Source organism: Rattus norvegicus, chromosome 1 (genome assembly GCF_036323735.1).
Source record: "Rattus norvegicus strain BN/NHsdMcwi chromosome 1, GRCr8, whole genome shotgun sequence".
NCBI lineage: Eukaryota > Metazoa > Chordata > Mammalia > Rodentia > Muridae > Rattus > Rattus norvegicus.
Genome location: NC_086019.1, coordinates 73,176,229 through 73,189,355, shown reverse-complemented (window position 1 = coordinate 73,189,355; position 13,127 = coordinate 73,176,229). Strand labels below are relative to the sequence as shown.

The following is a 13,127-nucleotide window of genomic DNA, read 5'->3' as shown; positions in this document are numbered from 1 at the left end:
CAATTCTATTGTTTTCATTTACCAGAGAAACAGTGTGCCCATATTTTAAGTGAAATTTTGCTGACTGACAGAAAGTACTCATGTGTATAAAAGACAATCTGATGCATCCTCTCAGTACTTCTGTGGATAAAAGATGTTTTCTTTTACATCAGGTTACAATTGTTTTCCATTATTCTTTTGACGAGAGAAATATTTCGGCCATATACAATAGAAATTATGCTGAATGACAAATTTGACTTCTGGACTATTACAATCAGGATCATTTTTTTATCACAAACTACAACTGGAATTTTTGGAAATTCCTCTCTTATATTCTATTATCTTGTCCTTTACTACAGAGAATACAGATTAAAGACCACAGATTTAATTCTCATGCACCTAATGATAGCCAATTCCTTGATCATTCTCTCTTCGGGAGTACCCCAAACATTGTCTGTTTGGGGACTGAAGGAGTTCCTAAATAATTTTGGATGTCAGCTTGTATTATTCATTCAAGGATTTGGTAGAAGTGTGTCCTTTAGTACAACCTGCCTGTTGAGTGTCTTCCAAACTATGACTATCAGTTCCAGTAAATCCTGTTGGAAGTACCATAAGGTCAGAGCTTCCAAGTACATGGGCTTCTCCATTGCCTTCCTCTGGGTATTGCATACCTGGATCAACTTCAGTTGCTTTGTATACACATTTATCAATAGAAATAGCAAAAATGTGACCAGAGCACGAGATTTGGGGTACTGTTTGCTTATAAGGGGTGGTGGCATTAGTGACTCAATTTATGCAACATTGGTGGTGGGCCCTGAAGTCTTCTCTTCTGTGCTCATTGCCTGGTCCAGTGGCTACATGATTTTCATTCTGTATGTACACAAGAGGAGGTTAAACCACATTCATAGCAGAAGTGATTCTAAGAGAATCTCTCCTGAGTCCAAAGCTACCCAGAATATCCTGGTCTTTGTATCCACCTTTCTGGCTTTCTACACTCTCTCTTCGATCTTCAGAGGCTACATTGCTCTTTTACATAATCACAATTCATGGCTGATGAACATCAATCACTTCATTTCTCTGTGTTTTCCCTCTTTTGCCCCATTTCTTCTTATGAGTCATTACCCTGCTGTGTCCAGATTCAGTTTGGCCTGGTTAAGAAAAAAAAATCCTGTTTTTTTTTATAAATAGGTAAAATATGTGTTTCACATTATTCAATGGTTTACTCACTCCTAATTCTAAGACATCAATAAAGAAATTTAAGGGCATAGTGGTTTGTCATTGTCCTCTTCAACTTATACCTACCACAGTCATCCAATTGCTAAGATGATGTGCAAAGAAGCTAGTAAACCAACTGTCAATAAGTCTGACCTTCTTGTGGCCTTCATCCTGTCAGAAATTCTTGGCCACTTAGGGCAGATTATTTTTATTCATATCATTCACAACATATATATATAGCTCAAGTCAAGCCTGCACCAAGTGCAGGCTCTCCCTCAATCTCATGTAACTGGCCACAGCTCTGCTGGCCCTGATCAGGCCCATCAAACATGGGTAAATTGGGTGTGATTCCTTCCCTCATTTCACCCTCCCAACTCCAGAGGGAATTCCAAACTTCCCTGAGGCAGCTGAAAGGCTGTCCCTGAAGCTGAATTTTATGCTGTTTGCTCCGTAGGCATCCAATAGGACTGAGGAGTAAGGATCACCCACCCCTCGATCTCAAAACAAGGTAAAACAAGGCCCATGGAACAAGCAACACTGAGGCCTGGTACAGAAAGGGTAATTCCAACAGTGCCCACAAGAAGTATTCTGCATTAAGATCAGATTATGCCTACCTTCTCAATAGCTGCTACACAAGGAAAATGAAGGGACAAACAGATGACTAAAGTCCTGTTTAATATCATAAAGAACAAGAACTATGAAAAATAGTGCCTTCAAATCAAAGTACTCTCACTTCAGAAAGCAGCAACAAAATTCATTTAATCTCAATCAATGTACTTGTTTATCAGAAAACTTGGAATATCACAAGAAAGAGCTATACCACTCCTGGACATAAACCCAAAAGATGCTTTACAATGTCACAGAGACACTCACTCAACTTTGTTCATAACAGACTTATTCATAATAGCCAGAAAATGAAATCAACCTAGATGTCCCTTAACTGAAGAAGGAATAAAGAACATTTCCAATAATTAATGGGGGTGACTTTACCTGAGACTCACAGCAGGAATCCCTATGCTGAATTAGGAATATCAACTCACCCGCAAAATTTTCATCCCAAATTTTATCCTGTCCTAAAAATAATGCAGGGACATGGGATGGAGCAGAAACTGAGGGAATGATCAGTCAACAACAGGCCCAACTAGACACCCATCCCATGGGCAAGCATCGATCCCTGACAGTATTAATAAAACTCTGTTATACTTGCAAACAAAAGCCTAGCATGACTATCTTCTGACAGTCTCCACCCAGAAGCTGAAACAGACAGATCAAGAGATCCACAAACAGTGGATGGAGCCTGGGGACTATTATGGAAAAGTTGCTGGAAGGATTGCAGTCACAGAAGTGATAGGAACTCCACAGGAAACCAACAAAGTCAAATAACCTGGATACTTGGGGGCTCTCAGAGACTGAATCTCCAACCAAACATTATACACAGGTTGGACCTTGGCTTCTTTACATATGTAGCAGTTATGCAGCTTAGTCTTCATTTGGATCCTGAGCAACTGGAGTTGGGGCCATCTTTATGGTTTTACCTGTCTGTGGAATCTGTCTCCCTTGCTGACTTATCTAGTCTGGCCTCAGTAAGAAAATATGCACCTAACCCTGAAGAGACTTTATGTGCCACTTTTGGGGATGTCCATGGTGTGCCTCTACTCTCCCAGAGGAGAAGGGGGGAATGGGTGAAGGGATTATGGGAAGGGACACAGGGAGGTGAGAGAAATTTAAATGACAAATAAATATATTAAAAAATAAGTAAGATTAGTTTCACATTGTCCAAATATTTATTGAAATCTCACCCTAAGAGGTCAATAAAGAAAGTTATGCATATAGTGCCTTTATTTTCTACAATTAACCAAAATAACCATGTAGTATTCTTAGCTGGTGAAATTAGTAACTTGAATGTACTGATCATATTGGTTTTGGTCCATTGTATTCTTCAACATATAACAGCCAGATTTTGTTTGTTTGTTTTTTGTTTGTTTGTTTGTTGCCCAGATGATATACAAAGAAGCACATAAACAACCTGTTAATACAGTTGCCCTTCTTGTGGCCTTCATCCTATTCATCCTGTCAGGAATTACTGTTTGCCTGACTGCTACACTTTTATCTTAAGGGTACTATATTCTAACTTCAAATATGATTGAGACCGTGCCTGGCTATAAACTTATAGTAAAGATGACTCTTGTTCCATGGCATTTCCTCTAGCCTATACTCATAGTAGAAAACTCATTCAGTAATAATTCCCAGAGATTTGCTTGCAATTGCTCACATAAACAAAACAAAACAAAATGAAAAGGACCCTTCATTTGATTGCTCTTAACCTTGAAGCAATAGTTCATCCAACAGTCTTGGAAAACAGGCATTGCCACTTTCCAATTAGGGCAGAAATTGGCTATTTTTATCTTTCATCTCATAGAAAAATCAATTCAAGGTAACTTAGTTTTGAAGCGTTCTTGGGTATTGTTTGCTAGTATTTTTAACTTTGTGCCCTTTTATTAAGCATACATTTTTCTCACACAATATTATCTGAATAGTTTCCTCATGCTGTACTTCTACTACTTCTTCTCTACCTCATCTCCAATTAGCAGCCATTCCCTTCTGGCTCTCAATAGAAGAAAAGTCTTCTAAAAGATAACTACAGAACATAATGAAGTAAAATATAATAAAATAAAACAAAAGCTATGATATCAAAGTTGGACAAGACAAACCACAAGAAAAAGAAAAGAGCCTCAAGGGATGGCACACTAATCAGAGACCCATTTGCTTACCATGTTCATGTGTCTCATAAATGTATCAAACAAAAAGTTATAATATATATGCTGAGGATCTGTGGTAGCCATGCAATTTCTCCTTTATTCTCTATGAGTACACTTGAGATTTGTTCAATTTTGTTTTTATAAGAGATCTTTGGCTTCTGGTATCCCTTTTCCCTTTGAACTAACTGACTCTTTTTCAGTTATAGCTCTTTTTTTTTTACTTATGATGGCGATTTTAATGGACTCATTTCATTTATTGCTGTGTCCAAGGCCTCTGCCTCTGTATGCTTTCTGGCTGTGAATCTTTTTCTTCGCTCTCTTCTACAGCAGGAGGAAGAATCTCTAATGATGCTTAAATAAGGCTCTGATATATAAGTACAGCAGAATATCATTAGCAGTCTTTTTTTATTTGTTTATAACTAAGCAATGTCATGTATGAGTTCCAACTCACAGAGTAAGTCTTCAGTCAAATCAGACATCAATTGTTTAGTCCAAAAGGGTTTCAGTTATCATTTCCTTAGCATATTTTGGAAGTAATTAGATCAAACGTTTCTGTTTGGATTTAGATTACTTTTCACTTTTTTCCCCACAGACACTACAACATTCAGATGAAATTTCTTTTTTTTATTTTTTTTTTATTTTTTTTTATTAACTTGAGTATTTCTTATATACATTTCGAGTGTTATTCCCTTTCCCGGTTTCCGGGCAAACATCCCCCTCCCCCCTCCCCTTCCTTATGGGTGTTCCCCTCCCAACCCTCCCCCCATTGCCGCCCTCCCCCCATAGACTAGTTCACTGGGGGTTCAGTCTTATCAGCTGAAATTTCTATGTAGCCACAGCTCTTGACTTTTTCCTGTTCAATGAGTTTTGTATGTTATCTTCAGCAATGGCACTTTGCTGTCATTTTGTGGAGACCTATCTATTGTTTTGACAACAGATTGGTTGTTTAGGGATTCCTAGGGAACCTCTTCTTCCAATAACTCAGCTGAATTAAAAAAAACAGTCAAATACTGGAAGCTTTGTTTGGTGTAAGGAGGGATATAGGATTGGTTAATGGCCATTGGGGATGGAGGAGGGTGGAAGAATAGGGCTGGAACTGAGAATGGAAATCAGTGGGGGAATCTCTGGGACCAGGTGGTGACCTGGGATTGGGAAGCTACAGCAGTCTATGGAGATGTCCCAGGATGAGACTCTTACCAGTGGTGTATATAGGTACTAAGATATGCACTCACTTCTTGTAGCAAGGTAGGACTTACAGCGGGAGGGGATATCAACCCACCCAAAAACTTTCAATCCTTAATTTCTCCTGTCCATAAGATGCACAAGGAAAAAGATTGAGCAGAGATTGAGGGAAAACCTAAACAATGACTGGACAAGCTTGAGACCAATTACATGAGACACCCGGCATTATTAATTATCCTTTGTTATTCTTTTAAGCAGGAACATAACATAACTGTCTACTGAAAGGCTTCATCCAGAAATGGATTGAAACAGATACAAGGACCCATAACCAAACACTAGGATCATGCTGTGTCTGAACCTAGGCCCTGCACATATTTATAGTGAATGTGTAGTTTAATGTTACTAACAATTGGAATGAGACTTTTCTCAGATTTGTTGCCTGCCATTGAGTCCTCTTACCCTACATGGACTGTGTAGTTCAGCCCCAGTGGAAGAAAGCATGTTTAATCTTGGATGGTCTAGATATTCCTGAGTAAGATGGTACCCAAGGGGAATGTTTTCCTACTCTGAGAAGAAAGGTGTATAATAGGGGGAAGAGATTTGTAAGAGTGGCACTGGATGGAAAAAAGGGATGAGGTGATGTGATTATGATGTAATGTGAATAAAAAAGTAAATATTGGAAACAAAAAGAAAGGAAACTAAAAAGAAAAAAGATTAGTTGATAAGGTAGGAGAATAAAACACAAGTGACATTGAAAGAGTAAACCACTCAACAAATTATAATGACTTTATAGTGGTGACTATAACTGAATAGACCTTTATTGACATATAAGAATTTATGATATTCAAGTATTTGAATGGAAATTTTCACCTCATTTCAGGATTTATAATTTTATTTTCATTTTGATACATTAAACTGCCTTTACTTTAAAACTCAGTATTTAATACAATAAAGGTACCCCATCCCAGAGATGGAAAGATGGATGAACAAATACTTACCAATAAATATACTTCATCACAAAGGTGGACTCAAAAACAGAAACTTCATAACTATTTCATTAAATACAGGAAAAAACTGTAATCATTACAATCATAGCATCATAATAAAATACATGGAGAGGATATAGATGAAGAGATTATATCTCAACATATTAAAGTTTACATGTGACAAACTTTGTCCCAACATAGTAATAAATTGTTAAAAACTCAAAATTTCCCATTATAATTTGGAGCAAGACAAGTGTATTTATTCCCCTCACATTCTCAAACTAATTCTATGAGGCTGTGTCACCAGGTAGAAACATGACAAAGAGACTCAGCAAAGAGAGAATTCAGAACAATTTCTCTTATGAACATTGTTGTAAAAATACTCAATAAAATAATACAGCATAAACTGAATCCAGGAACACATTAAAGACACCACCAATCATGATAAATTAAGTTTCATACCATAAATGCAGGGAAGTTTCAATATGCACAAACCCATCGACATAATCCACCATATAAACTGATTCAAAAGAAAAATTCACATGATCAACTCATTAGATGCTCAAAAAGGCTTTGACAAAATATACCACCATTTCGTGTTAAAGACTTGGAAAGATCAGAGATACAACACGCATATCTAAACCTAATAAAGTCAATATACAGCAAGCATTAGCCAACAATAAATTAAATGAACAGAAAATGTATCAATTCTACTAAACTCAGGGGCAAGACAAGGCTGTCAACTCTCTCCCTATCTCTTCAATACAGATCTTGAAGTCATAGCAAGACTAGTAAGAAAACTCAACTAGATCAAGGGGATATAACCTGGAAAGAAAGAATTCAGGGTATTACTACTCAGAGATTATAAAATAGTATATATAAGGGAGCTGAAAAAAATTCCCAGAGAACTCCTTCAACTGATAAACATCATAAGCAAAATAAGTGGATAGAAATTAATTCAAAGAATATCAGTTGTCCTTCTTTATACAATAATAATTGAACTGAGAAATAAAGAAAACAGCACCTTAAAAATTGCTATAAATAATGTAAAACATCATGTTGTAACTCTAACCAAGCATGTGAAACACTTGTTTGAGAAGAATTTCATGTCTCTAAAGAGAAAATTTGAAGATGGAAAGATCTCTCATGCTCATGGGTTGGTAGGATTGATATAGTGAAAAATGGTTATTTAACCAAAAGCAACATATCACTTCAGTGCAATTCCCAGGAAAATTCCTCTGCAATTCTTTAGAGACCTGAAAAGAACAATACTCATATTCATATACAAAAACAAACAAAGAAACAAAACCATGATACTAAAACAGATATTGTATAATAAAAGAACTTCTGCGGTTATCGTTTTCCTTGGCATTAAATTATATTACACAGAAATAGTAATAAAAACTGTATAATATTGGTATAGAAAAAAGATGGTGATATATAGAATCAAATTAAATATGCAGAAATAAAACCATGTACATTTGAACACTTGATTTTGAAAAAGAAGCAAAAACCCTAAAATGGGAAAGGGAGAACATTGTCAATGAATTGCTGGCCTAACAGGATGTATGGGTGAAGAAGAATGCAAGTAAACCTTTATTTATCACCCTGCACAGCACTCAAGGCCAAGTTGATTAAAGACCTCAAAGTAAAAACAGATACAGTGAATCTAATAGAACAAAAAGTGCCAAATAACCTTGACCACATTTGTAAAGGAGACACTCTCATGAATAGACACCAATGGCTAAGGCACTAATAAATTGGATATTATGACTTAAAAGCCTCTCTAAGTCAGAGTATACTGTCAACAGGACAATATAGGTATCTCTAAAATGATCCAGAGATTTGAGATGCAGGGAGGTCCCATGGTGTCTCTGAGGTTAACTCTGGCTCAAACTCCTAGCAATGGGGGATATATATCCTGAAAGGGCCACTTCAGAAACAAGGCAGAAATCCCAGTGGAGGGATAAAAATAGGAATACAATGAAGTAGAAACTTTTAATTTCTTTTCAGTTATGTCAAATAATGTTTTGCTGGGGCACACAGGTGAAAAAACATTTTGCTAAAGCAGACACATAATAGAATGTTTTCCGGAAGGAAACACAGGTGAAAAAAACATTTTGCTAAAGCGGACATGGGGAAGAATGTTTGATTGAAGCAGACAGACAAGGTGAAAGGATGTTTTATTGAATTTTTAATTTACATTTCAAATATTATTCATTTCCCTGATTTCCCATTCAAGAACCCTTTATTCCATTCCCTTACCCCCTGATTCGGTGAGAGTGTTCCTCTACCCACCCACCCACACCTTCTCGCCTCCCTGCCCTGATCTTCCCCTACACAGGGGCATCAATCTTTGGCACAGACAAGGTCTTCTCCCATTGATTCCTAAAAGGCTATCCTCTGCTACATATTTATCTGGAGCCATGGGTCTGTCCTTGTGTACTCTTTAGATGGTGGTTTCGTCCCTGGGATCTCTGGTTAGTTGGTATTGTTGTTCTTGTGGTGTTGCACGCCTCTTCAGCTCCTTCAATCCTTTCTCTAAATCGTCCAATGGAGACCTCATTCTCTTTCAATGGTTGGCTGCAAGGATCCACCTCTGTATTTGTCATGCTCTAGAAGAGCCTCTCAAGAAACAGTTGTATCCGGCTCTTGTAACTATGTACTACTTGGCATCAGCAATATTTTCTGTGTTTGGTGGCTGTATATATATGGATGACTGTTTCTTCAGACTCTGCTCCACATTTGTCTCCATAGTTCCACCTATGAATATCGTTGCTCCCCATTCTAATAAGGACTGAAGCACCTGAGCTTTAGTCATCCTTCGTGAGCTTCATGTGGTCTGTGGATTTTATCTGGGGAATCACAAGCTTTTGGGCTAATATCCACTTATTACTTAAGGCATACAGAGTGTGTGTGTGTGTGTGTGTGTGTGTGTGTGTGTGTGTGTGTGTGTGTGCGCGCGCGCGCGCGCGTGTGCGCGCGTGATTAGGTTACATCACTCAGGATAATATTTTCTAGTCCCATCCATTTGCCTATGAATTTCATGAAATCATTAATTATCACAGCTGAGTAGTACTCCACTGTGAATCCATTACTCTGTTGAGATACATTGAATATCTTTCAAGCATCTGCCAATTATTATAAGCAAGGCTGTGGTGAACATAGTAGAGTATGTGTCTTTGTTATATGTTGGAGCATCTTTTGGGTTTATGCCATGAAGTGGTATGAATGGGTCTTTTTTTTTCTTTTTTTTTTTTTTAAGAGCTGGGGACCGAACCCAGGGCCTTGTTCTCGCTAGGCACTACCGCTTAGCTTAGCTCTACCGCTGAGCTAAATCCCCAACCCCATGAATGGGTCTTTAGGTTGTACTATTTCCAATTTTCTGAACAACTGCTAGACTGATTTCCAGAATGGTTGTACCACCTTGCAACCCACCAACGATGGAGGAGTGTTCCTCTTTCTCTAAATCCTCCCTAGCATCTATTGTAACCTGAGATTTTTCTTTTCTTAGCTATTATGACTGATGTGAGGTGGAATCTCAGGGTTGTTTGGATTTGCATTTCCCTGATGTTTAGGGATGTTGAACACTTCTTTAGGTGCTCCTCAGGGATTCTGTATTCCTCAGTTGAGAATTTTTTGTTTATCTCTATACTCCATTTTAATAGGGTTATTTGATTTTACGGAGTCCAACTTTTTGAGTTCTTTTTATATATTGTATATTAACCCACTATTGTATGTAGGATTTGTAAAGATATTTTCTGAATCCATTAATTGCCATTTTGTCCTAATGACAATGTCCTTTGCTTTACAGAAGCATGGTGACTTTACAGAAGCTTCACAATTTTATGAAGTACCATTTGTTCAATCTTGATCTTAGAGCATAAGCCATCCGAGTTCTGTTCAGGAAAATTTTGCAAATGCCCATATGTATGAGGCTCTTCTCAATTTTTCTTTAATTAGTTTGAGTGTATCTGGTTTTCTGTCAAAGTCCTTCATCCACTTGGATTTGAGATTTATAAAAGTCTGTAACAATGGATCGATTTGCATTCTTCTACATGGTGACTGGCAATTGAACTAGCACCATTTGTTGAAAATGATCTCTTTTTTCCTCTGGATGGTTTTAGCTCCTTTGTCAAAGACAAAGTGACCATAGATATGTGGGTTCATTTTTGGGTCTTCAATTTTATTCTATTGATCTACCTGCCTGTCTCTGTACCAATATCATACAGTTTTTATTACTATTGCTCTGTAATACTGCTTGAGGCTGGGGTCTTTTATTGTTGAGGATAGTTTTCATTATCCTGGGATTTTGTTATTCCAATGAATTTACATTGCTCTATCTACCTCTATGAAGAATTGAGTTGGAATTTTGATGGGAATTGCATTGAATCTGTACAGTGCTTTTTGCAAGATGGCCATTTTTAACAATATTATTCCTGACCATCCATGAGCATGGAAGATCTTTCCATCTTCTAAGACCCTCTTCAAATTTTCTTCAGAAGCTTGAAGTTCTTGTCATACAGATATTTCACTTACTTGGTTAGAGTCACAGGGAGTTATTTTATATTCTTTGTGACTACTGTGAAGGTTGTCTTTTCACTAATTTCTTTCACAGCTTGTTTTCCCTTTAAGTAGAGGAAGGCTAATCATTTCAATGAGTAAATTTTACATTCAGCTACTTTGCTGAAATGATTTATTAGGTTTAGGAATTCTCTGGGAAGAATTTTTGGGGTCACCTAAGTACACTGTAATATCATCTGCAAATAGTGATGTTTTGAATTCTTGGTTTCCAATTTGTATCCCTTTATCATCCTTTTATTTTCTGATTGCTCTGGCTAGGATTTCAAGTTCTATATTGATTAGGTAGGGAGAGAGTGGACAACCTTGTTTCATCCCTGATCTTAATGAGATTGCTTCAAGTTTCTCTCCACTTAGTTTGATGTTGGCTACTGGCTTACTATATATTGTTTTTCCTATGTTTAGTTATGGGCCATGAATTTCTCATCTTTCCAGACTTTTCACATGAACGGGTATTCCATTTTGTCAAATGCTTTCTCAGCATCTATGAGAGCATCTATGAGGGTCCTTTCAGCAAGAATTCAGCATCAGCAATAGGTTTGGTACAAAGGTTTGGTGTGTGAAGATGTCACGAATTCATAGGTAGAGTGGTCTCTGGATGGCCTTTCCTTTAGTCTCTGCTCCATTCTTTACCTATCATTTCATTTAGACTGGTACAATTCTGGCTTAATATTTTTGAGATTTGTAGGTGGCCCCATCCCTCAAACATGGGTGGTGCCTTACCACTGGATATGCTCTTTACCCATTCTTTCTCCTTATTATTGGGTATTTGGGCTAATTTTATTCCCTTTGGGTATTGGGAAACTCTTGATTCTCTGGCATCTGGGAATATACAGTGACTACCCACAGTTTTTTATTCCCCCTGATGAACAACTCCTTTTATTTCTTTTTTTATTGAATAGTTTATGAATTTACATTTCAAGTGTTATTCCTTTTCCTGGTTCCCACCTCTCTCATCTAGCTTCCCTGCAACTGAATGAGGAAGCTCCCACTCCTACACACCAACTCCCTCCTCAACACCCTGGCATACCCCTACTTTGGGGAAATGAGGCTTCACTGGAACAAGGGTTTCTCTTCCAACTGAAGTCAGAAAATGCCATCCTCTGCAAAGTATGCAGCTGTAGCCACGGGTCCCAATATGTGTACTCTTTGGTTGGTGGTTTGGTCAGTGGGAGTTCTGGGGGTTCTGGGGCATTGATATTGTTCTTTCTATGGAGTTGCAAATCCCTAAGTTCCTTGACACTTGTTTTCTAATTCCTCCATTGGGGTCCCCATGCTTAGTTCAATGGTTAGCTGAAAGCATCCTCAATTGTATCAGTAAGGCTCTGACAGATCTTCTAAGGAGAAATCCATATCAGGCTCATGGCAGCAACCATTTCTTGGCATCAACAATAGTGACTGGATTTGGTGGTTGCGTATGAGATGGTTGCCAAGGTGGGGTGGTCTCTGGATGGCGTTTTCTTTAGTCTTTCCTCCACTCATTATACATTTATTTCTTCCTCTGAGTATTTTGTTTCCCTTTATAAAAAGAAATGATGCTTCCACATTTTTGTCTTCCTTCTTCTTGAGCTTCATATGGTCTGTTTATTGCATATGCGGAATTCCAAATTTTTGGCTAATATCCAGTTATCAGTGAGTATATACCATGTGAGTTCTTTTGTGAGTACATTACCTCACTCAGGATGATTATTTTCTAGATGCATCATCATACAGTCACCTAAGAATTTCATTAAGTCGTACTTATATTAGCTTAGTAGTATACCGTTGTGTAAATTTACCATATTTTCTGTATCCATTTCTCTATTGAAGGATATATGAGTTCTTAACAGGTTGTGGCTACTATGAATACAGCTGATATTAATATAATGGATCATGAGTTCTTGTTATACATCAAAGCATCTTCTGGTTATGTGCCCAGGAGTAGTGTAGCTCATTCCTCATGTATCAATATGTCCAATTTTTCTGAGGAACTGGCAAACTGGTTTCCTGAGTGGTTTTACAAGCTTGCAATGTCACAAACAATGTCTCCACATCTTCACCAGCATCTGCTATCACCTGTATTTCCCTTTTTTTTTTTAGATTATTTTTTTTAACTTGAGTATTTCTTATATACATATCGAGTGTTATTCCCTTTCCCGGTTTCCGGGCAAACATCCTCCCCCCCATTCCTTATGGGTGTTCCCCTCCCAACCCTCCCCCCATTCCCGCCCTCCCCCCAACAGTCTAGTTCACTGGGGGTTCAGTCTTAGCAGGAACCAGGGCGTCCCCTTCCACTGGTGCTCTTACTAGGATATTCATTGCTACCTATGAGGTCAGAGTCCTGCATCAGTCCATGTATAGTCTTTAGGTAGTGGCTTAGTCCCTGGAAGCTCTGGTTGCTTGGCATTGTTGTACATATGGGGTCTCGAGCCCCTTCAAGCTCTTC

The 13,127-nt window shown here is 37.9% G+C and overlaps 1 protein-coding gene across 1 annotated transcript; it reads left to right on the top strand.

Moving 5' to 3' along the window:
• The first annotated feature begins 216 nt into the window (after nt 1–216).
• Nucleotides 217–1,167, top strand: Vom1r24 (vomeronasal 1 receptor 24). Its single transcript, XM_039097139.1, has one exon. It carries the CDS (start codon nt 217–219, stop codon nt 1,165–1,167), a length of 951 nt encoding a protein of 316 aa, XP_038953067.1.
• Nucleotides 1,168–13,127: the final 11,960 nt, after the last annotated feature.

What these genes read in the sequence shown, in the direction of transcription:
- Vom1r24 (XM_039097139.1), top strand. Translation starts at nt 217, where the DNA reads ATGCTGAATGACAAATTTGACTTCTGGACTATTACAATCAGGATCATT.